This window comes from Haliotis rufescens, unplaced genomic scaffold (assembly GCF_023055435.1).
Source record: "Haliotis rufescens isolate VD_foot unplaced genomic scaffold, xgHalRufe1.0.p SCAF_1, whole genome shotgun sequence".
NCBI lineage: Eukaryota > Metazoa > Mollusca > Gastropoda > Lepetellida > Haliotidae > Haliotis > Haliotis rufescens.
The window spans coordinates 82,158,224-82,184,224 of NW_025963779.1; the positions used below are offsets into that span (position 1 = coordinate 82,158,224).

Below are 26,001 nucleotides of genomic sequence, written 5' to 3' on the forward strand. Positions count from 1 at the left end.
CAGACCTTCTTCCTGACAAGCCAATGCTTTAACCACTGGGCTATCCAACACATTGATCCTTCTCACATCAAACAAGTTTCCTAACTCACAAAACGTGGACAAGTAGTAATGTCAGTGTCATGAAATACCGATGTATATGACAGTAATCTTCCGGAGCCTGAGATTTCACTGAATGTATTTAACATGATCAATGTGGTAGTGCTGCACCAAGGTGTTCAGGGCTTATCCCTCACCTGTTTCCAACAGGGGACACCAGGAATTTCATAAATTCCAACTTATCCACGATTTGAAACTAAGTGCCCTTGGCAGGCAATTTGGGAAAATAATCTTTATTTTGCTCAAATTGGACAATGATATACAAACAAGTCACCTGTACAGTGCCATAGCAATATTAACATGAATTATTACTATGGGACATGAATTGGGAAATTTGTAATTTGGGAATATTTACTGACATTTGCTGCAGACTTTGGGCTGAATATCAACCTCTGAACAGGCCAAGAAAGGGTTGGGTTTAACCACGCTGAAAGGTAAGCTTTGAATATCAGTCGCCCTTAGCAACAAGCTTGACAGGCATTATGACATTTGTCACCGTCATAGGGTTACCAGTGTCACATGACAAATACCAACCATACCGTCCTGTATCAGATCCTGAAATCTGTCAAATCACGAGAACGAGGAAACCTGAATATATTAACAATATTATTAATATTATTTGTCTTCTATTCATACTGTAGGGATTAACGCTTTGAGAAAAATTCCCATCATGTAATCCTGAAGTGGTCTAATTTGGTGATTTATCTACACATTGGGACGTATTTCTGCTGAAACTATCAGCAAACATTTCCAATTAATGTTATTAGTCATAACTATGGCTTTGCAGAGATTAGTTGTATCTCACTATTGAGTGCATTATCTTATTTTGTACACTGAATTATGAAATTTGTCAAACTACCTCTGTATTTAAGAGAAAGATTCTCGGGGCCGTGTAACCCAGGTTTCAGAATAAAGTTCACTCACAGTACAGTCTTAAATGTTTGTTCATGTATTATGTGTTATCAGAAACTACGGAAAAGTAAAATTGCTTGACAGGCATTACTTAGAAGTTGAAGGATGATAAAGTAGACACAAATTATGGATGACAACTTCTTTATTTACTGTAAAGGCGACGTTTCGGTATAGATCCTTATACCGTTGTCAAGCAAGACTGCTTTTATTTTGTACACATATATTTTTTAAATGAGATAACCTCTATTTCTTGGACAAAATGTTAGTCAAGCTCTGGAGGGAACTATGACCTGAAATGCCTTTGTATCACTTATCATGTGTCATATTAATACAATGAAGCATCTCTAAATCATACTTGTATTCAGGGATATGAAATAGGTTTTCTGAAACTGTTGTTTGTTTGTTTGTTGTTTAACACCGCACTCAACAATATTCCAGCTATATGATGGCAGTCTGTAAATAATCGAGTGTGGACCTGACAATCCAGTGATTGACATCCTGAGCATCATTCCTCGCAATTGGGATCGATGACATGCTTCAACTGAATCAGCGAGTCTGACCTACAGATCCAGTCAGTCGCCTCTTACGACAAGCATGTGTTGCTCAAGATATAACCCGGATCTTCACAAATCTTTCTGAATTGTATACTGACTTATTCGCATCTTGTAATATTATTTCAAAACAATATTTCCCCTTTTCTTGTATGGGTTTCATTTCAATTCATTGACATGAAAAAGTGTTTTCTCGGGAACATGCAGAAAAGTGAGTCATTATAATAACTAAAAAATGTCCGTGACATGTTGATAACATTTCCTCCCATTTCTCTCTCTAGTTATATTTCCATGAAGTGGTGAATTGAACAACAAAGTTAACATCCTTCCTTGTAATACTTATCAGGGAAACAGCTGATCAAAAATAATATGCCCACTTCACGATACATGTTGCTATACTTAACTTGTGTTATTTATGGGTGAAACTATCCATGTTCTATGCACTCAAGATGACAAGCTTTATGGCCGTCAACCAGTTTGTGTTTATGTTGCATGACTGCTTAATTATAACACACAACACAACTCGAGTTGTTCTAATAGCTTTGTGCAAGCAAATTTACCACTATGTTTCATAATTGGCAGGAAGGTAAAGCTAGTCCAGGTTGTCATCAGGAAAAGATATTGCAATAATTCATAAATCTTACAAGTGTATACAGAATTAAAATGTGAATGGATACATGTATAGGTGTATTGTGTATTACATCATCAGGGCCAGAGAATCATGACACCCCAAATATATAACCCACTTCATTTGGAATGAATGGGACCCGTGAAGATCCGGAGTAGAATAGGTCTTAAGCAACCCATGCTAATGCCATAAAAGGCGACTGTGCTTGTCATAAGAGGCGACTAATGGGATCGGGTGGTCAGGCTCCCTGACTTGGTTGATGCATGTCATTGTATCCCAATTGCGTAGATCGATGCATATGATATCAATCACTGGATTGTGTGGTCCAGACTCGATTATTTACAGACCGCCGTCATACAGCTGGAATATTGCTGAGTGCAGCGTTAAACAACAAACAAACAAACAAACAAACAAACAAAACAAAAGGAATGGACGGAGGCTCAATGTTATAGTGATGTTATAGGATGTTTTTTGCGTTATAGGCTGCTGTATACAATCATAGGGCGGGGTTTTACGTGATGCACAAATGTGTGTCCAGTACGCACAAATCTAGAGAAAGGACACAGAAAAAAAATAATACTGCATCCCAAGGGAAGCACAATAATGTTGATTGTACCTACAGCACATAAGGAGCAGTTGTGCCTATGGGTGTCTTAAATTTCATCCATCAATCATGACCACTGTCCACGATCACTGATTCATTCCAGGCTCTAAAGTAATTATGTACACATACAGTACACTACACCCTTAATAACTTAACATGTCCATACTGTCTGCAAAAACCGTAAAAATTATTTATTGGGGGTCCCCCTGACCTAACTTTTGTAAGTTAAGTTAAAAACCCTCATAGGGGGTGAGTACTAGACCATATGAAACGTTATAGACTCTAGTACATCTGATGTTGCATACTGCTATTCTCAACAAACTCACTTATCGTTTAAAGGAATCATATCATGCAAGTTTTGCATACAATATAGATCACATTACAACTTACAATTCATCAAAATTCTCCAACAATCTGACAGTGATATAAATTACACAAAACAATTTATACTCTGAATAAACCAACTATAAAGTGTGGTATAATCAATATATATCATATTACATATATCATTGATCAAATATCTGAACAAATTAATCATACAAGAGAAAAGACAACGCATCAAATGGTTCTGGATGTAACCCATCCGGCCATGAGATGCAGATGATGTACACACAATATCTGCATCAGGTCTCGGAGATGTTTGCTGGTCGGCAGCATGCAACACAAGGGGTTAATCAGTAGAGTAGCGGCATTGATTTTGTATTGATCCAATCATGTGAACTGATCGGCTGATACCTCGTTAACGGAGTTGTCCTGACCTAGTTACGGGAGATATTTCAAGATGCTCCTCACCCGTGTCCAGCAGCTATGTTTGGACGTGTTTACATAACAACCAGCTGTCACGTCTTTGCCACTGCACATACAATACTGTTACAGCTGGCAGAAACAATGTCATGTCAACTGTTCAAGAAAGAACAATCAGTTCAAAGAAACAAATTTTTCTGTATGTGTACCCGTGTCTGAAATAACTGCCTGCCTGCCCGCCCGTGGCTAGTAACTCTTCTGTCAGGCTGCATGAAATAACTGCCTGCCTGCCCGCCCGTGGCTAGTAACTCTTCTGTCAGGCTGCATGAAATAACTGCCTGCCTGCCCGCCGGTGGCTAGTAACTCTTCTGTCAGGCTGCATGAAATAACTGCCTGCCTGCCCGCCCGTGGCTAGTAACTCTTCTGTCAGGCTGCATGAAATAACTGCCTGCCTGCCTGCCCGCCCGTGGCTAGTAACTCTTCTGTCAGGCTGCATGAAATAACTGCCTGCCCGCCCGTGGCTAGTAACTCTTCTGTCAGGCTGCATGAAATAACTGCCTGCCTGCCTGCCCGTGGCTAGTAACTCTTCTGTCAGGCTGCATGAAATAACTGCCTGCCTGCCCGCCCGTGGCTAGTAACTCTTCTGTCAGGCTGCATGAAATAACTGCCTGCCCGCCCGCCCGTGGCTAGTAACTCTTCTGTCAGGCTGCATGAAATAACTGCCTGCCTGCCCGCCCGTGGCTAGTAACTCTTCTGTCAGGCTGCATGAAATAACTGCCTGCCCGCCCGCCCGTGGCTAGTAACTCTTCTGTCAGGCTGCATGAAATAACTGCCTGCCTGCCCGCCCGTGGCTAGTAACTCTTCTGTCAGGCTGCATGAAATAACTGCCTGCCCGCCCGCCCGTGGCTAGTAACTCTTCTGTCAGGCTGCATGAAATAACTGCCTGCCTGCCCGCCCGTGGCTAGTAACTCTTCTGTCAGGCTGCATGAAATAACTGCCTGCCCGCCCGCCCGTGGCTAGTAACTCTTCTGTCAGGCTGCATGAAATAACTGCCTGCCTGCCCGCCCGTGGCTAGTAACTCTTCTGTCAGGCTGCATGAAATAACTGCCTGCCCGCCCGCCCGTGGCTAGTAACTCTTCTGTCAGGCTGCATGAAATTTTTGTCTACCTGCCTGACTGTCTGGCCAAGTTATGTATTAAGTTTAATTATAACACCTCGAAGATTCTCAAGTAATTGTTAGCATTATTTCAACTGAATCAAGACACAATTTTATTTCTTATTTTGGGGGGGATTTTTCAATATATAAAATGTCTGAATGTGGGCAGGTAACTTTGAAGATGGACAGGCAACATTTATGGGTCACCAGCCCGACTGTCTTGAAAGGTTTTAAAATTATTTCAAACACTGATATGTACCCTATACAATTAACAATTATTCAAATGACACCCTAAATATATGACTTGACAATACAAGAGTCATCAGCGGATGACAAATCTCTCCGGCCCCCACATTAGCAAAAGGCACCACTTCTGCTGCTGGCTAATATGTAAACATGTACCAAGTTTGGCTGCAAAATCTTTCACTGTTTTCAAATTATGCTCCAGTAAAGAAATACCGAGGACAGATGGACGGAGAGACAGACAGAGACAGACAGACCAGATAATGACTATATCCCCCTGCATTATATGCTGCATGATAAAAAAAGGATATATTTGAAGGTATTTTGTGATATTTATAACTTAATTCTACGAACCATCTTTGTATCTTGGTGTATAGAAACACCTGCTTCTTCACGCAAAAACACAATATATTAATTACCTGTATAGTATGTTTAGTATCACCTTGACTCTCAGAGGGGCTGATATATACAGCATGAATTTGTCATCTCACAAAATGGCTAAATGTAACCACCTCTTGTTCAAAACGTTTGTCAGATATATGCATACATATATAAAAATGAATGGCATTAATTCAAGATCTAGTCCCAAATGACATACTTTAGCAGGTGAAAGACACATTCCTGTATATGATTACATATGCCGTATCTTCTAAAATAAAAATGATATCGGGTTATTGTTGTGGGTAGTTGCACTTAATGTTGAGATGAGCTTTAATAATATAATTAAGAAACTTTTATCTATCTTGTACATCAAGTTGAATCATGTTGTATATGTTGTAAAATTGTCAATATCTTTATATTCCTAGGTCAAAGACATGAACCACCTAACATGCCTAACCAAGTTCAAGGGAAATAATCTATTGACATACTTTTAGAAACCGACTGTTGCCAGCCTTAAATACACAGGCATATACATAAATTTATTTTTAACTCATCAAAGCCGTACTGACAATGTACACTGGAGTCACAATAGTGAGAAGTATGTAGGGACTGTCTCAAAACCTGCTGAAGTTTGAATCAGAGTCCATATTCTCTGTTGGAGGTGTGTTCCTTAAAACATTTGAGTCAAAATTGATGTGATCAAAGCACTGAGCACCATCCCCACAGCATATTGAGACCACAGTCACGACAGTGTGAAAAAAAGCATGGATTTCATCACCGATTATTGCCAATTAGTGGCATATCCAGATTTAACTTATCGTCGACCATAAATGGGTTCTAATGTGTGATAGATTAGCAGGAAATGACATGCCAATGTAACTATTTTCATCATGATTTGAAACTAATAGGATCCTGTTCCTTAAATAAAAGTGGCTATGTCAATATTGTGAGTGTGTTTATGAAATTAATTAATGTAATTAACATGGGTAACTACTTAGTGAAGGAATGGTTGATACGTGAGTACTTAACACGGTCAAAGCAAACATAAAATATATTTAACACTTAAGTCAATTATGAACACTTAAAATCAATCACTGCATCAACACTGGGAAACAGATCAATCATCGATAACAAGAGAGGATCATCATCATCAGTTCTAGATATTTGAAGCAATCAGGGAATAACTGAGTTAGTGAAGACACATCTTCCCGAGGCAAGAGAGTTAACTGACTATAAAAATCCAGTTTTTGCTCTTGCCGGACTAGGCTGGAATTCCTGGGCTTAATTGTAGCGCCACCAGTGGTTATTATGAGTTATGTCCGTTCTGAGCCTCTCCTATGGACCAATCCGATTCCATCACTTGCATTTGTTTCAAACAAAATGGCGGCGCCCATTCAAGACGATCTGATCGATAATAAAGATCTATATTGTGATAAAACGGGTCTTACATCGCGAAGTACATCAAATCACACGAGCACCTTGATTAAAAACATGAAAAGGTTTGGAAAATATCTGTTGACAACAAGTTGGCGGTGCACATGCTTTGCAAATCCTGCAATCGACCAAATCTGCACGATAGTTTACGAACTGGATTTCTTTTTCGTTGCGTGAATTTGATTGGACTATGCATAGACTCATTAGTCCAGCCAAAATCCATAATACCAGCCTAGTTCGGCAAGGGTGGAAAGTCAACTTTTAAAGTCAGTTCACTCGATTGTCTTGGGATGATGGTGAAGACAATAATAATTGATAACTTTACAGTGAGTGAGTGTTTGTAGTTTAACGCCGCAATCAGCAATATTCCAGCTATATCCCGACTGTCAGTAAATATCGAGGCTGCACGAGGTAAATCCAGTGATTGACCTCCTGAGCATCAATCTACGCATTTGGGTCGAGCGAGCGTGTGAGTGAGTGAGTGTATTGTTTTACACCGCTTTTAGCAATATTCCAGCAATATCATGGCGGGGTCACAAAAATTGTGACTATATTTGAGATACATATTGCCTCTTATGAAGATCTGGGTCAGAATTGGTCTCCAGCAAGCCTGTAGTAAGAGGCGACTAACGGGATCAGGTGGTCAGGCTCAGTGACTTGGCTGATGACATGTCAACATATCCCAATTGTTTAGATCAATGTTCTTGATACCAATCACTGGATTGTCTGGTTCACATTTAATTCTTTACAGACCGCCATCATATAGCTGGAATATTGCTGAGTGCAGTATTAAACAACAAACAACTCAAAATAAAGCTAGCTGTGTGCACACCTGTGAAGCTCAACACACAACACACATTCAGTGCAGGAAATATAAAATAATCTTCATTCTTTCCTTTCAACATGTCCATAAGAACAAGAAAAGAAATACAGGAAACTACATTTATAAAAAACTCAAATGGACTCAAATGGACCAATAACTATGTTAATTGGGGTAAAGGTGTCAGTACTTAATCCAGTTAATGACTTGTCTTCAATTGTATATTGTTGTTTTGAAGAGCTGCGCGTTGCCGCGGATGTTTCATTAGGTTGATAGGTACACGCGAGCAGGTCGGAGATGAACAGTTCGTTGTAAACAACGTCGTTGACACAGTACATGTGGGACCACAAAGTGAGTTTGATACATCCGTTTTTTCGTCAAATCCATTAATTTTATACGATAAAACATACAGCCAATGGCCGGGATCGAACAAATAGTGAGTTCTAGCCGTCAGTTTGTTATAAGCCTGTTTCTTATAAACCTTGTTTACTGTACTGGATATGCCAACATGGGCACAAGTATCCTGCATTAGAACCCCCTGTACAGGTACTCCATATGCCCTGTTACTCCATATGCCCTGTTACATTTGAGACGACCCCTCACTATCTACAGCAGTCTATGTTAGTTGAAGGCACAGTGCATAACAGGTCAGGGTTGTTCTCAAACACTTGCTTTGTTCACTGACTCTGCCTGGACAATGACGGAGGTGGTGTGTTGACTACCTGTCATCTCCCCTAGGTAAAGCAGTCTATGAGGGGGCGGAGAGAGGGACATCTGGGAAGTCAGGACGCTTCCCCTTTCAAATCTTTAACACACTAATGCAAGGTTCAGCATTACTGAAAGAATCTTCAAAAAAGGATGTTTCAAGTTTTATAAATAAGTTTGATTCCTAGTTCAAAGTCCATGTTAATCATTACATATTTCAGAAAGTTTTAACATGAGTGAGAGAGGGAGTAGGGTTTTACGCCGCTTTTAGCAATATTCCAGCAATATCACCTCGGGAGGACACCAGAAATGGGCTTCACACATTATACCCATGTGTGGAATCGAACCTGGGTCCTCGGCGTGACGAGTCAATGTTTTAACCACTGGGCTAGTTAACCGTAAGCGGAGTGAAGCATGAATGTCAAGTGGTCCTGTGAACGTGCTGCTCTTGTTTCCGGCGTGACGAGTCAATGTTTTAACCACTGGGCTAGTTAACCGTAAGCGGAGTGAAGCATGAATGTCAAGTGGTCCTGTGAACGTGCTGCTCTTGTTTCCGGCGTGACGAGTCAATGTTTTAACCACTGGGCTAGTTAACCGTAAGCGGAGTGAAGCATGAATGTCAAGTGGTCCTGTGAACGTGCTGCTCTTGTTTCCGGCGTGACGAGTCAATGTTTTAACCACTGGGTTAGTTAACTGTAAGCGGAGTGAAGCATGAATGTCAAGTGGTCCTGTGAACGGGCTGCTCTTGTTTCCAGTGTTCAGGTCAAGGATCAAGCCTAGGTTTTCTGTGTAGTTATAACTTCCTGGGCCCCGTTCCACAAAGCGATCTTAGGGCTAAGTTGATAGTAACTCACTAAGTACACGATCTTAAATTTTGGTTACGATCGGCCGCCCGTTCCACAAAGCAATCTTAACTGAGAGAGTTGTAAGTTAAGATCAAAATGCTAAGTTGCTCCGGACCAACTTAGGATCGCTAAAATCAATCTTAAATATTGTACCATAACAACAAAGATGGCCATATTTCGACAATGCGTCGTCTGCTAAACATGACCAAGGGAGGCCACTCTTAGGGAAACTTTCGTATCTTCAAGGCTGAAGATTCCGATCTTTGTTAAGATCGGCTACTTAAGAACTTGTAAAGTTACAATCGCCCTAAGATCGCTTTGTGGAACGGGCGTAAACTTTAGCTAAGACGATTTTATAATCAACGTAAGTCTCTAAGATTGATTGTAGTTACGATCGCTTTGTGGAACAGGACCCTGTACCTTATACCTACCTATCACTATTAAAACAATCCTAAGCTACCCCATTCGGAACAGCTGTGTAAAAAAAGTACCCAGCAGTTTCTATGGTTACCTGTCATAACACCTCCATTGGAAGACCATGTATGAATGAATGATACGTTATTGCCTCTCGAGTATAAAATACTTCATGACAACGCCTCCAGTTTCAACCTCATGTCCATGGTTGGGTTTCACTCAGTAATTTATAAGCTGTTGCAAGAACTAGGTAAAACAATCATCCTCCAGTTGATGGATGAACATAGTCTTTGTTGTGCAAAGCTGTTAGCTGAAACAATTCACCAATGTGCAACCAGGGATGTTGATGTAGTGGAAAATATCCATGTTATTGCTGTATTGATTGGTGCAAATGTATTCATACACACAATGATTGATTTAGTATTATTAATCGATATATATAGATATATCATGATACTTCGGAGTCGATCAATCAATACTAGTCAATTACACCCCTAAGCACTGCTATTAAAGTCAGCGCTATGATACACAACATACTCTCTTCTGTATCACTATCACGGCATTTGCTTAACAAATTGTTATATTTATCTACATATCAGCCATTTTCAACACTTCTACAAACTGGTGCTGATCACACCCGTGAAGATCCGGGTTAGAATAGGTCTTCAGCCACAGATGCTTGTTGTAAGAGGCGACTAATGGGATGGGGTGGTCAGACTCGCATGATGATTTGTCAGACTTGGTTGATGCATGTCCTTGTATCCAAATTACGTAGATCAATTTTTATTATGTCAATTTCTGCATTGTCTGGTCCAGACACAATTATTTACAGACCACTGTCATATAGCAGGAATATTTCTGAGTGCGGTGTTAAACAACAAACAAAAAAATAAACAAACAAACAGCCTCATCAACAACTTTCGGAAACACTTATCACAACGTTTTCAAAAATCAAAATACATTTCCACACTTTCCTCTGAAATAGTGTATCACACAATGTATGATATGATGAACAAAGTATGTTATTGCCTTGTGAATTCAGCATATTGTTTCCGCTGTACGTAAATGATAGAATGGGCTTCTCACCTCGAGATCCCTCGGGTCCATTGCTAGTAGGGACAGACATCTCCTGTGTTGGTTTCTCTGCTATATTGATGGCACTGGAAAACAGAAAGATTACAGTTATTTCCTTAACACTGCTTAACCCACCCATTGTTCTGATGTCTAATGTCGAAACAGTCTTTCCTTGAGTGAGTGAGTGAGTGAGTTGGGTTTAACGCCGCTTTTAACAGTATTCCAGTCATATCACGGCGTGTCAGCTTAATGTGGGAGGAAAGCCCGAAGTGATGCAGGTCTTAGACGTTTACCACTTCGGTGAAACCCATGAGCACGGGTATGGTGCTGACAAACCTAGAAACATAATCGGGGCAAATCCGGGATTCGAACCCACAATCATAGGTTTCTGGCGTGCCCAAGGGACGCAACTCTGCACAGCGAATCGCGGCGCCTTAGACGACTGGGCCACCCGTGCCCCCAGTCTTTCCTTGAACTCAGTGATAGAAACAGTTTTAGTCCACTGGTCCTCATGGTGATAACATATAGCAAAACCTATAAATAGGGAAAATTTCTACTTGTCCTTATGACACCTTACTATTGGGCAGTCCTGACTACAGGATTAGTGCCAAGTTCTGATGCTGGAAACTCGATGCTTTTGCAAATATAAGGAACTGAAAAGATTACTTTTCATACAGTAAAAAGATTACATTTCATACAGTAAAAAGATTACATTTCATACAGTGTGGATATCTTGGAATAATAAAAAAATAACTCGTATTAAATTATAATAAAAAATACAAGCATAAAATATTGTGCAGTATGCAAGTGACAATATTTCTAATGCCAGTGAACACCATGAGAAAACAATGTATTTCAGTATGGATAAGATGCACATGTAAACAGATCATATTTGGAATCTATATAGTGTATTGCACACGTTATCCCAAGGACATTCATAATGTATTAACAACACTGAACAACACAAACACACTCTCATATACAGCCAGTATTCATCACACATCTGTGACAGGTGCTTGCACCGTGTGCACTACTTATAATACATGCGTATACTCACTTTCAATAACCAACAGCCAGAAAATTGTGTTTTTCCAAGCAGCTATTGAGTCTCACCCACTCACAGAGTAAATCATTAATACTGAGGTTAAAAAGTGATAGATTTTGGGCATTCCTAAATTATAATCACAGAAACTCTCAATCTTGTGGCGGCACATGGTCCTGTGTACAGTGCACAGGTCACAAATCAGGTGAAGTTGACAATGTCGGTCATGGAGAATCCTTGGATGGGTGACCGTGTTCCCGAGTGTTTTTAGGGCTTCGGTTCTGTTTGTTTGTTTGTTGTTTAACGCCGCACTCGGCAATATTCCAGCTATATGACAGCAGTCTGTAAATAATCAAGACTGGACCAGACAAGCCAGTGATTCACATCATGAGCACAGATCCATGCAATTGGGATCGATGACATGCATCAACCAAGTCAGCGAGCCTGACCGCCCCATCCTGTTAGTCGACTTCTACGACAAGCATGGGTTGCTGAAGACCTATTCTACCCGGGATCTTCACGGGTCGGCTTCGGTTCTGCCCCACACTAAGGCACATATAGCACATGTGATGTCATCTTAGGCAAGAGCCCTTCATTGTAACACGCCTCTGTTCAGTGAATGGGGTACCCAGTAGGATGAGATGACAATGAGTGCACACTGATCCATTGACCAGGGTAATAATAGTGTACCGCTATGAGCATCCACTTGGTGAATTGAACTTGGCGCATCATAAATGCATACATCATCATTATTATTATTATTATTAATGACCCCAGGGGTTCCTTAATATCAAGACAGCTTCAATTGTCTAGTTGATAGAGTGTTTCCCTGTAGAGTAGAAGGCTGGTGGTTTGAACCCCAAAAATGCTAAAAGAGAGTACCATGCTTGGCACTCAGCATTGAGGGAATAAAACAAGGACTGATTCGCTTGGAGTATACAGTGTCTGAGTGGTGTATCCACATTAAACAGCGGCATGGTATCTCAGTGTGCTAGCACTATAAAATCTGGACTAGCCCGGACTAGTAGAAGTAGGCACACAGAGACACACAGAGACACACACACACATGCAGACACACGCACAGACACAGACACAGACACACACACACACACACATGTGCATGTACATCGTTATATAAGTGCAATAATCTTGAATGTGATGTAAAACCCCATTTCACCTCATCTCTCCTTAATTTCTAGCATTATTCAACATTATCTGACACACGTGTATACTCTAGTATAACCATCCCAAAGTTTACACAGTCAGCTGTAAAAACTGAAATCTTAAAAAAATAATAAAAATTCTTCAAAAGCAATTCCTTGTAACAATTAAATTTGTTACCTTGCAACCAATCAGTAAGTGAATAATTAGTAATTCTTATTTTCAGTGCTCAAAATAAGATATAATAGATACATTCTTACAAATCTGTAAACAAATATCTTACAGCCAACAGTTTCAATACAGACAGTGAACACACATTTCAGTGATCATAATAAGATAGAATATATGGGTTCTAACCAGTCTGTAAACAAATATCTTACAGCCAACAGTTTCAATACAGACAGTGAACACTCATTTCAGTGATCATAATAAGATAAAATAGATACGTTCTAACCAGTCTGTAAACAAATATCTTACAGGCAACAATTCCAAGAGAGACAGTGAACACACATTTAGGTGATAATTATAAGACACAATAATACATCCCAACCATTCAGTAATCTATCTCATAACGTGTATCCTACCTTCCCATTACTACTTCAGGTGATATATCCACTGAACTCTAACTGACCCCCAAATCAGGTGACCAATAATGGCAGATACAAGCTCCTTGAGATACTACCAGTTCCAGGTGACTGGTAGATCAACCACCAGGATCTGGCCACTGGTGCTAGTGTTCCAGGTAGTGCATCTTTAACGTCAATCGCAAATTAGGTCAGACTGTTGATCGTCACAGATCAATGAAGAAGTCAGTTAATATTTGAATGTTGCCTCGTTAGAACAGCATTGTCCAACAGAAGCCAGCAGTTTGAGCCAAGGCACTGGTCTTTGGTGGCAGTCAAGATCTTTCCGTCGCTGTTTATACGGTTCTATGAACATGCCAGCACGGACTTGGAAGTGGGTTGTGTTAGACAACATGAAGTATTAATGGAATGTTCGCGGTGGTATTGTAAGTGCCATGACTAGTATGCGTTTATAGCTGTAGAAGTTTTACACAAGCTTGATGACTCTATAACAACCTTCATGAGGGCGGTCACAATGGATACAAAACATACTGATAGCATTCAAGGAGCCATATCTCACAAGCCTACATCCTTGACGATAAAGGATCTAATGTAATGGTTCTACCTGCTACTATGAACAGCATTCATAGTCACATACAACTGAAATATGTATGCTGCTTATACAGACGAAGTGGGTTAGTCAGAACGGGAGACTAGAATCTGTCAAACTGGAATCCAGAACCCTATTATATTGGAATCCTGAACCCTGTTATATTGGAACGCAGAACCCTGTTATAATAGAATCCCAAACCCTGTTACACTGGAACCCAGTACCCTGTTATATTGAAATACAGAGCCCTGTTTCACAGGAATCCAGAACCCTGTTATATTGGAACCCAGAACCCTGTTATAATGGAACACACAACCCTGTTACAATGGACCCAGTACCCTGTTATATTGAAACACAGAACCCTGTTATAATAGAATCCAAAACTCTGTTACACTGGAACCCAGAACCCCGTTACACAGGAACCCAGAACCCTGTTATGATGGAACCAGAACCCTGTTACACAGGAACCCAGAACCCAGTTATGATGGAACCAGAACCCTGTTATGATGGAACCAGAACCCTGTTACACAGGAACCCAGAACCCTGTTATAACAGAATCCAGAACCCTGTTATAATGGAACCCAGAACCCTGTTATGATGGAATCCAGAACCCTGTTATAATGGAACCCAGAACCCTGTTACACAGGAACACAGAACCCTGTTATAATGGAACCCAGAACCCTGTTATGATGGAATCCAGAACCCTGTTATAATGGAACCCAGAACCCTGTTACACAGGAACACAGAACCCTGTTATAATGGAACCCAGAACCCTGTTATGATGGAATCCAGAACCCTGTTATAATGGAACACACAACCCTGTTACACAGGAACCCAGAACCCTGTTATAATGGAACCCAGAACCCTGTTATAATGGAACCAAGAACCCTGTTATAATGGAACCCAGAACCCTGTTACACAGGCACCCAGAACCCTGTTATAATGGAATCCAGAACCCTGTTATATTGGAATCCAGAACCCTGTTACACAGGCACCCAGAACCCTGTTATAATGGAACCCAGAACCCTGTTATATTGGAATCCAGAACCCTGTTACACAGGCACCCAGAACCCTGTTATAACAGAATCCAGTACCCTGTTACATTGGAATCCATAACCCTGTTACATTGGAACCCAGTACCCTGTAACATTGGAATCCAGAACCCTGTTACATTGGAATCCAGAACCCTGTTACACAGGCACCCAGAACCCTGTTATAATGGAACCCAGAACCCTGTTATATTGGAATCCAGAACCCTGTTACACAGGAACACAGAACCCTGTTATGATGGAATCCAGAACCCTGTTATGATGGAATCCAGAACCCTGTTACATTGGAATCCAGAACCCTGTTACACTGGAACCCAGTACCCTGTTACATTGGAATCCATAACCCTGTTACACAGGAACCCAGTACCCTGTTACATTGGAATCCAGAACCCTGTTACATTGGAATCCAGAACCCTGTTATATTGGAATCCAGAACCCTGTTACACAGGAACCCAGAACCCTGTTATGATGGAATCCAGAACTCTGTGAAATCAGAGTTATTATCACCCCAGTGCAAAGAAACTTTTTATAGACTGGGGGCCCAGAAAAACGGTTACTACACTCTGGTCTGCACTGAACTACACTACACTACACCTTCAACACCGACTACACTAATTGCTAGACTGCATACCTGTTATTATGGTTTATCTCAAACTCTCCATTGACCTTGACCTTGACCTTGACGTCATCAACCTGTTGTTTACTTTGAGATATTCCCACCACTGACATCTCAGGCTAACACACCTGGAATATACATGGGATATATACAGTTATCACATGATGGGGTGATTTAATAGACACATGTATTCTGGTATTAGAAAACTATAGTCTGTCATGTTCAGATTGTAAAAATCTTTGTCCGGTAGGATACAAATTCTATTTGGCATCTGCATAGAATAATACTGTAAGAATTTCATTTTAATATATATTGCAGTTTGTGGCTTTTTTTTCTACAAAAGAAATGTTTGGGCTGAGATGTTAAAACTGCTCCCCTCCCACCCACCCCTGTGTGGCAAACCAAACATATTTCTTAAAGTTTTTTTTATTTATAAGGAGCAGAATCTCTGCACTTTTTCACTTTTTATTCTGGTTATTCTGTGGTGTATATTTATATGCTACTGGCCCAAGCCCAGGTCAAATAATGTTTCTTCTGGCCAGAAATCTCAGTTAATAACAATCCATGTGTTTATACTAAAATCTGCCAAAAGCATGCAAAGAAACCATGGAGAATTCAACAGCAAAACAGCAAACAATTGACATTTTTACAGAAAAACCTTGCTAGTCCAAACGTAGCCTGTCTCACAGTCTCTGAACCCTTCCTCCCAGCCCTTTCTGTAATGCAAAAGCCTCAAATGAAGCAAGTCTAGATTTACTTCACGTTCTGAATCTTCTTATAAAATCTCACTGGGGCTCCTTGGTTGCACATGGTTCTGTCAAAATTATATATCTCAGAGACCAAGTGTAAGTCTTGTCCAAACCTAGTTAATCGAAAGCTCTGGACCATTAGTTGGGTGGGTGGGTTGGTTGGTTGGTTGGTTGGTTGGTTTGTTGTTGAACGCCGCACTCAGCAATATTCCAGCTATATGACATTGGTCTGTAAAATAATCAAGTCTGGACCAGACAATCCAGTGACATCATGAGCATCGACCAACGCAATTGGGATACGATGACATGCATCAACCAAGTCAGCAAGCCTGACACCCGATCCCGTTAGTCGCCTCTTACGACAAGCATAGTTGCCTTTTACGGCAAGCATGGGTTGCTGAAAACCTATTCTGCCCCGGATCTTCACGGGTCACCATTAGTTGGGACTGTCTATACATAGGTTTATGTTTCTGAAACCAAACCTGGCTTTCTCAAGTACACTGTTACCTGAGCCACAAGTACAAGTGAGCTGAACAATTCATGCATACACACTTCACAAATACAGGGCAAACAATTGCCAGAATAAGGACAATGTACACGCAAACTGTCCAAATATCAGATTTATCCCCTCGTTATAACTTAATACAAGGAAACTGTAAATATTTGCAAAACTGCCTATCATATTTCCTTCGATATCTCCTGGCACACATTTTCCCATAGTAGTGCAATGGTTCAAAAGGTTGAACTGGTAAGGACACAGATGGCATGCAGAGTTAATTCTGGAAGGAGCCTTGTGCTTTTAGCCCCTAAATTTGAAAAAAAGGCCCATATTTTCAAAGACAATGGGGCATTTTAAGATTGTGCTGTATGGGCAAGTGTGCATGTACCTCTGGAATATTTGAAATTTTCAGATAAAAGGCCCATGTCAGAAAAGTCCTAGTGCACCCTGGTTCTATTCCACAAGTCAAACTTCTGTCCATGTCTGTGTTAATCAGCTGTAGTAGTTCAGTGACCCCAGACCCCAGATGTTACCCTGGGAAAAATACAGGACAGACAACAGGCCCATGATCTAAATAGCAAGTGTTTAAGTCTGATTTATGTTTCAAAAAGAAGTTTTAAAAGCTGTAATTTATGGAGCCACTTGACGCAACCAAGCAATACAAGAGACCGTGTTCAAGATGTTGACGTCCTCAGCATGGTGCACACAGTCGTCTCGTGATACTAACAAACATGAAGGACCAGATCACACCGCTAATCTATTAATCAAATATAACTGTATTTACAAGATGTATACTATAAACTGAAGTCAGAAAATGTAAACAATGCAAGTCTTCAGCAATTTCAAACCAAAATCAAACATCACATACATAAAATCAGAAAAATTAGCATACATACATTTCCCAGGCTACGTGCGCACTGTATGTTGATCAGATTCAACACCTTACTTGTCGTAGTAAGTACTCTGGACGCTTAAAAAATTGATAAAAGGCAGCACTACTGGATATACAAGTTAAACTTGTCTTCAGAGATTAAATGGCTCTGAAAAAACTTTGATGTCATGAAGGAAAAACCTTTTCGATAATAGTTAAAAGGCAATTATACACCCAACCTCCACTGCCATGTAAACTTTTACACGGGGTACTTATATAGATAACTTACAGATAAGTCTAGAGTTGTCAAGAGCAGAGCAAGTAATACAGCAAATACGGTAGTCCATTGAGTATAAATGTCAGCTTCTGAAAGTACTGTCAACACTCAGGACAAAGGGAGATAGACAGGACGAAGGAGTTGATGGAGGGGGGGGAGGGGGAGAGAGAGACATGAGGGAGAGGAGAGGAGGGAGGAGAGGGAAGTAGTGCAATGCAACCGCTTGTAGACATGCATCACAATGTACTTGGTGGGTCACTGTGACATACCACAGTTACTTCAACTCTGATTGGTTGTGGTTAAGGAAACAAACAGCAATAAAGATGTTGAGAGTTTATGATGTTTGACACTTACACAGACTTACTGGTATCATCATCATTTATAATCAACTTTAACAAGGAAGTGTTAAAGAAACTGCCTCTTATCACACGCGCATATGTTACTAGACTCACTCAAACAGGACATACAGATAGCATATTCATGATGGTCATAATATAGATATACATCAGGGGAACATGCTAAATTGAGTGGGTAGAGAATGGATAATTATATATCATAAATGCCATACTTTGACTTGCTGAAAGTCATATTTGTTGTAGTTTGACTATCACTATCGGGAACGTGGAAGCATCGGCTGTGATTGGTCAAATTGTTTCATATGAAAAAAATATCTGGCAATAGCGATTTAACATAGCAACCCAGCAAACACGTGGCTGAAAGTCTGGACCAAGCAAACATGTGGTTGAAAGTTTGGACCAAGCAAACATGTGGTTGAAAGTCTGGACCCATCAAACATGTGGCTAAAAGTTTGGACCCAGCAAACACGTGGCTAAAAATTTGGACCCATCAAACACATGGTTGAAAGTTTGGACCCAGCAAACATGTGGTTGAAAGTTTGGACCAAGCAAACATGTGGTTGAAAGTTTGGACCAAGCAAACATGTGGCTAAAAGTTTGGACCCAGCAAACACGTTGCTGAAAGTTTGGACCCAGCAAACACGTTGCTGAAAGTTTGGACCCAGCAAACACGTGGCTAAAAGTTTGGACCCAGCAAACACGTTGCTGAAAGTTTGGACCAAGCAAACATGTGGTTGAAAGTTTGGACCCAGCAAACACGTGGCCAAAAGTTTGGACCCAGCAAAAACGTGGCTAAAAGTCTGGACCCATCAAACACGTGGCTAAAAGTTTGGACCAAGCAAGCACGTGGCTGAAATTTTGGACCAAGCAAACATGTGGCTAAAAGTTTGGACCAAGCAAACATATGGCTGAAAGTTTGGACCCAGTAAACATGTGGCTAAAAGTTTGGACCAAGCAAACATGTGGCTGAAAGTTTGGACCAAGCAAACATATGGCTGAAAGTTTGGACCAAGCAAACATGTGGCTGAAAGTTTGGACCTAGCAAACACGTGGCTGAAAGTTTGGACCAAGCAAACATATGGCTGAAAGTTTGGACCCAGCAAACGCGTTGCTAAAAGTTTGGACCAAGCAAACATGTGGCTGAAAGTTTGGAACAAGCAAACATGTGGTTGAAAGTTTGGACCAAGCAAACATGTGGCTGAAAGTTTGGACCAAGCAAACATATGGCTGAAAGTTTGGACCAAGCAAACATGTGGCTAAAAGTTTGGACCAAGCAAACATGTGGCTGAAAGTTTGGACCAAGCAAACATGTGGCTGAAAGTTTGGACCCAGCAAACAAGTGGCTGAAAGTTTGGACCCAGCAAACACGTGGCTAAAAGTTTGGACCAAGCAAACATGTGGCTGAAAGTTTGGAACAAGCAAACATGTGGTTGAAGTTTGGACCAAGCAAACATATGGCTGAAAGTTTGGACCCAGCAAACACGTTGCTAAAAGTTTGGACCAAGCAAACATTTGGCTGAAAGTTTGGACCAAGCAAACATGTGGCTGAAAGTTTGGACCCAGCAAACACGTTGCTGAACGTTTGGACCCAGCAAACATGTGGCTGAAAGTTTGGACCAAGCAAACATGTGGCCAAAAGTTTGGACCAAGCAAACATGTGGCTGAAAGTTTGGACCAAGCAAACATGTGGCTAAAAGTTTGGACCTAGCAAACTCATGGCTAAAAGTTTGGACCCAGCAAACATGTGGCCAAAAGTTTGGACCAAGCAAACATGTGGCTGAAAGTTTGGACCCAGCAAACACGTTGCTGAAAGTTTGGACCCAGCAAACACGTGGCTGAAAGTTTGGACCCAGCAAACACGTTGCTGAAAGTTTGGACCCAGCAAACACGTTGCTGAACGTTTGGACCCAGCAAACATGTGGCTGAAAGTTTGGACCAAGCAAACATGTGGCCAAAAGTTTGGACCAAGCAAACATGTGGCCAAAAGTTTGGACCCAGCAAACTCATGGCTAAAAGTTTGGACCCAGCAAACTTGTGGCCAAAAGTTTGGACCAAGCAAACATGTGGCTGAAAGTTTGGACCCAGTAAACATGTGGTTGAAAGTTTGGACCAAGCAAACATGTGGCCAAACGTTTGGACCCAGCAAACTCATGGCTAAAAGTTTGAACCCAGCAAACATGTGGCCAAAAGTTTGGACCCGGCAAACATGTGGCTGAAAGTTTGGACCCAGCAAACACGTGGCAGAAAGTTTGGACCAAGCAAACACGTGGCCGAAAGTTTGGACCAAGCAAACATGTGGCTAAAAGTTTGGACCAAGCAAACATGTGGCTGAAAGTTTGGAACAAGCAAACATGTGGTTGAAAGTTTAGACCAAGCAAACATATGGCTGAAAGTTTGGACCCAGCAAACACGTTGCTGAAAGTTTGGACCCAGCAAACACGTTGCTGAAAGTTTGGACCAAGCAAACATGTGGCCAAAAGTTTGGACCAAGCAAACATGTGGCCAAAAGTTTGGACCCAGCAAACTCATGGCTAAAAGTTTGGACCCAGCAAACTTGTGGCCAAAAGTTTGGACCAAGCAAACATGTGGCTGAAAGTTTGGACCCAGTAAACATGTGGTTGAAAGTTTGGACCAAGCAAACATGTGGCCAAAAGTTTGGACCCAGCAAACTCATGGCTAAAAGTTTGGACCCAGCAAACATGTGGCCAAAAGTTTGGACCCGGCAAACATGTGGCTGAAAGTTTGGACCCAGCAAACACGTGGCCGAAAGTTTGGACCAAGCAAACACGTGGCCGAAAGTTTGGACCAAGCAAACATGTGGCTAAATGTTTGGACCAAGCAAACACGTGGCCAAAAGTTTGGACCAAGCAAACATGTGGCCAAAAGTTTGGACCCAGCAAACACGTTGCTGAAAGTTTGGACCCAGCAAACACGTTGCTGAAAGTTTGGACCCAGCAAACACGTTGCTGAAAGTTTGGACCAAGCAAACACGTTGCTGAAAGTTTGGACCCAGCAAACACGTTGCTGAACGTTTGGACCCAGCAAACATGTGGCTGAAAGTTTGGACCAAGCAAACATGTGGCCAAAAGTTTGGACCCAGCAAACACGTGGCTAAAAGTTTAGACCAAGCAAACATATGGCTGAAAGTTTGGACCCAGCAAACACGTTGCTAAAAGTTTGGACCCGGCAAACACATGGCTAAAACATTATAAGTTGTGACAGGATCACGAGGGGTACATGGAGGTTTATGCGTCCTCTGTTAGGTTTTATACCACGAGCCAGAGGATATATAGTAATTTATTAAGATCACGCGGACCAATCAGTTCTCATCATTCTGACATGGAGGTATGATTAAACAGCAGGAATTGGGAAATTGTAACTTTCATTTGCTGACTTGGAACCGAATGTCGGCCTCTGTGCAGGCCTAGATAAGTCTCTGCGTACCTAAATCATATCTCGACATCACTCCGACATCTCACTGATCCCAAAGCAGACAGGCAACATGTTGGTGTTATCAGTTCATGAGTGGCAGGTGTTTGTGGTTGATGAGTGCACCTGGACATGATCATTCTCTTGACCCTGGACTCTATTGTAATCACCGTGACATAGCTAGATTATACAGTCAGACAGACAGCGGTTGCATAAACTGTTCAAGCTTCACACCCACACCACAACAGAAAAGGTCATCCCCTAGTCAATCAAAGGACATACAACCACCTAGGTACCGTCACGATTCACTTGGACAAGTTGTAACAGGCTATATTTATCAATAGGTTTACAGGGCGAAAGGCGACCATGCTTGTCGTAAGAGGCGACTAACAGGATAAGGGGATCAGGCTGGCTGACTTGGTTGATGCATGTCATCGTATCCCCATTGTGTGGATTGATGCTCATGTTGCCAATCACTGTATTGTCTGGTCCAGACATGATTATTTACAGACCACCGTCATATAGCTGGAATATTGCTGAGTGCGGCTTTAAACAACAAACAAACAATGATAGTAAAACAAGGGCAATAACCTGTTTTATCATATAATGGGTAGGTTTCTCGGCAGGATAAAGCCAACGGATAAAAACGATATCCGTTGGGGTCATATGCGGATAGAGATGCAAATATCAAAGGTCAAGTAGGGACTACTTTCACTGTTTATAAACAAACATGGCTTTGCCCTCGTCATTCGACGATCGAGTCAGAATTAACCATCGGGAATCTGGATAAACTACAGGGATAATTGCTATCATTATCAAAAGAACAGTCTAATATACTGAAAATCAGTGTCTTACTCGAACTGTGACGTGTAGCTAAGGCATTTCATAAGTTTGGGCAACTTTGGAGAGGGCACAAGGCCTAGCCAAAGGGGATCAGTAACCATATCTGTGCTTGTAGACCTCTGCGGCTTGAAACCTTCTCCACAAATTAAAATAGTTGGATTTGGAATATGTTTGAATTGTTACCTTGTTTTGTTTTGTCGTGTGTACATCTGACTACACTTCTTAACGTTATGACAGGACAGAACGACTGTCAACGTCTGACCGTGGCCATGACGTCTCATAGACTAGGGTTAGAGTAGCTTCCCTTTGACAAAGTGCAGTTACTCTAGCGGACAGACCGATGGATTTAAAACAATAGCTGTTTTGCGTATATGTTGCTTCGCCACTGTATAAGAAACAGATTTCAGTTGGAACTATATTGGCTACTGTCACTGTCCGACTGACACATCACTTACCCTGTGTGCACATTCCAGGAAAACTCGCAATGTTTCGGTAATGTTTGTGAGAGAGGGAAAGCCATTTTGAAGCACAGAATTAAAGAATGATATTATTATGACATATTAGGAATAAACACTATGTATTTAGCTCGCCAAGGCTCGCTAAATACAATGTTTATTCCTAATGCAGGATATTTACCATCCCCAAACACACTCCTGTGATAACCTCTATATCCTAACCAAGCAATTCTACTTTCTGGTCCATTTCTTAAATACTAAGCCTCTGCTTCAGCAAGACAAACATCTGGAAAAGAGTTCTTTTTACAAATGCTTGGTCTCTGAAAATATACTCACTGTCAAAAGAAACGCGAACCACAGAAACATATAGAGAAGTATGTACATTAAGAGAAGTTTCCATTGTGTACCACTTGATGACAAAACTTACAATCAGTCAAGTGTTACCACAGAGCGCTTTATTCATAACACAATATGCTGCACGAGATTTCCAAACTTTACACCCTAATCCTACACAAAACAAATGGTGCATTTCGAGTCATGGATCTATGACACCATATGTGATGCGTTTCAAAGCGTTGTTTTACACAACATACCAGTATGTTCGTTTGTACACCAAACCAATCTAATATCTATTGAATATGAGTAATTCTTCATATATTAACCAACATGTACGGTCATGATGGTATCCGAGCTTGTCTTGTCAGTGAGTATATAATGTTGATAGAAACAAATAATGCCATCTAGATGTGCTTCATTAAGGCTTTTGCATTACAGACATGACTGGGTGGAAGGGAAATAATATGGTTCAGGGACTGTGCACCAGACTTGTGTTTTTTTATACTGCTGGGATGGGTGGACGGCATGCATTCCTTCGCAACCTTTCAACTGTAGTGTCCGGACTAGGCATAACATACACAAGTCTACATCTCTACATGAGACAGAGATCTGGGTTATCAAGACACTTCCCAGGCCCTGACTCAAAGTGTCTGGTTAACAAGAACTAGCAGCACGGAAAATTACATTACAATTACATTACAATACTGGGAGTGAATTAAGAAATAACGTTTGCATCTGAGTGCTTGATGTAATAATATATAGCCTGCAACCTCGGGGTATCGTGGTACTTGTCATGTACGCTAAACGGAACAAAATGAACTCACTCACCTTTTTGATTATTCGTGCTCTCTATATCAGATATCATTAATTTTATCAAACAATGCATATTTTACTGATAGAAGTTCAATATTTACGTCGGTAGCTACGAGTAAAAGCCGGGCCTCGCGCTCTGTTTGACAAGGGAGAGAACTCCATCGTATCGCGGTACAGAGAAAAGTTGTGTATGGAGGTCCGAATTGGACAAAAAGAGGACATAATTCTACCAACCACTTGGTATGATCATGCCAGACATCAGTGATTTGTCCAGACAAGTGCAAAGACAGCACAAGTAAAATTCTAAATGTGTTATCAGTAATAGGTATTCGATGCATATTGACCGAAAAGTAAGAGAAAAATGTTTATATAAGTCAACAAATAGCAGAAATGATATTCTAAGATTGTTTATAAAAAAGATTGGATGACAATAATTTGTCACAAAATGGAAAAATGTTAAAAGTCAACAATAAATATAGAAAAAGCACTCCTAGTATGCCCAAAGTATGTATTAATCTTTTGGCTACTAGTGAAGAAAGTATTTCTAAGTTTGGCATTATGGCCCTTATGATCTCCCAATAGATTCTGGGCACAGAGCGGGAAAAATGTGCGGACTACGTAACTTCCGTTACCTTATTAGTCGCCATGAATATGCAGATGATCAGGTTCAGGTCGATAGAGAAAGTCTACTTGGGGAACTGCGGGTTATATCGTTGGCCATTGATAGATGGGGGTAAGGCAATATGAAAAATGATGCCAGAAGTAAGTATCAACGCATTAATAACTCCTTACTTACAGCAGACGGAACATTCCGAGGAAATTGAAATCGTTTACGAAGTGAGCACTTCCTGGTTACTGATTTGCATTAATAGACAGCCGCTAAGAGGCGTGAACTATCGGAAATCACAAATGCCGCGATACGATGAATGCCGCGGTACCACGGTGTCCGAGTATACTACTCAGAAGAACTTACAGAACAGCTGATTCTTTCATAAGACTGCAGATTAACTATAGTCATATGACAGAATCTGGTGTTTTCAACTTCTTTGAGTAGTGTAGTTCAAGGCCTAAACAATACTTTATTACACTACACATAGTGGAGGCAAACTCAAAAAGTGTACTTTCAGCGATAGAAACTAACAGTTTTAGTCAACTAGCCCTTACAATGATAATGTAAGGCAAAACCCTTAAACATGGCAAATTTCTACAAGTCCTTATGATACCTTAACTATTTGGCAGTTTGGCAAGTCTACAGGACTTGTGCCAATTTCTAAAGCTGTACATTATCACAGGCTCAAGCACAGTAGGCACCTTTGTTCTTTAGCGAAGAATTTTTAAAAGTTGTTTAACTCCATTCACCAATTAATATTCTATCATGGCAGCCTCTAAATAATCAAATCTGGACCAGATGAACAAGTGACAATCAGATAAAGTCACAGACGACCATTCCAAGCCCTGTTATGACAAACATGACGTACTGGGGACATATTCTAACCCAAAATCCCCACAGGGTAGAGAAATAGTTAAATGAAACAGGGTTTTGTTAACATGGTCAAGTCACAAACAAACAGTAACAATCTTGGTCACAGTCTTCATCAGGCTGTTTTTAAACATGATAAATGACCACAATAACATATTTTGATTTTTTCAACACTATCAGCTGAAAAGAAATACATATTTTACCTTACCTTCGACATTAGCCCTATAAAATGCACCAACCAATGG

At 40.9% G+C, this 26,001-nt stretch overlaps 1 protein-coding gene across 2 annotated transcripts in view; it reads right to left on the reverse strand.

The window, feature by feature from the left end:
* The window catches only part of LOC124136897 (long-chain-fatty-acid--CoA ligase ACSBG2-like), a 58,761-nt gene that overhangs the window by 17,746 nt on the left and 15,014 nt on the right, over nucleotides 1-26,001 (reverse strand). For both annotated transcript variants that reach the window (XM_046502937.2, XM_046502932.2), the window contains exons 3-4: nucleotides 15,664-15,776; nucleotides 10,620-10,693 (exon numbers count right to left, since the gene is read on the reverse strand). In XM_046502937.2, coding sequence (XP_046358893.2) covers nucleotides 10,620-10,693; nucleotides 15,664-15,761 — 172 coding nt within the window. In that variant the 5' untranslated portion in view covers nucleotides 15,762-15,776. The remainder of the gene's footprint in view (nucleotides 1-10,619; nucleotides 10,694-15,663; nucleotides 15,777-26,001) is intronic.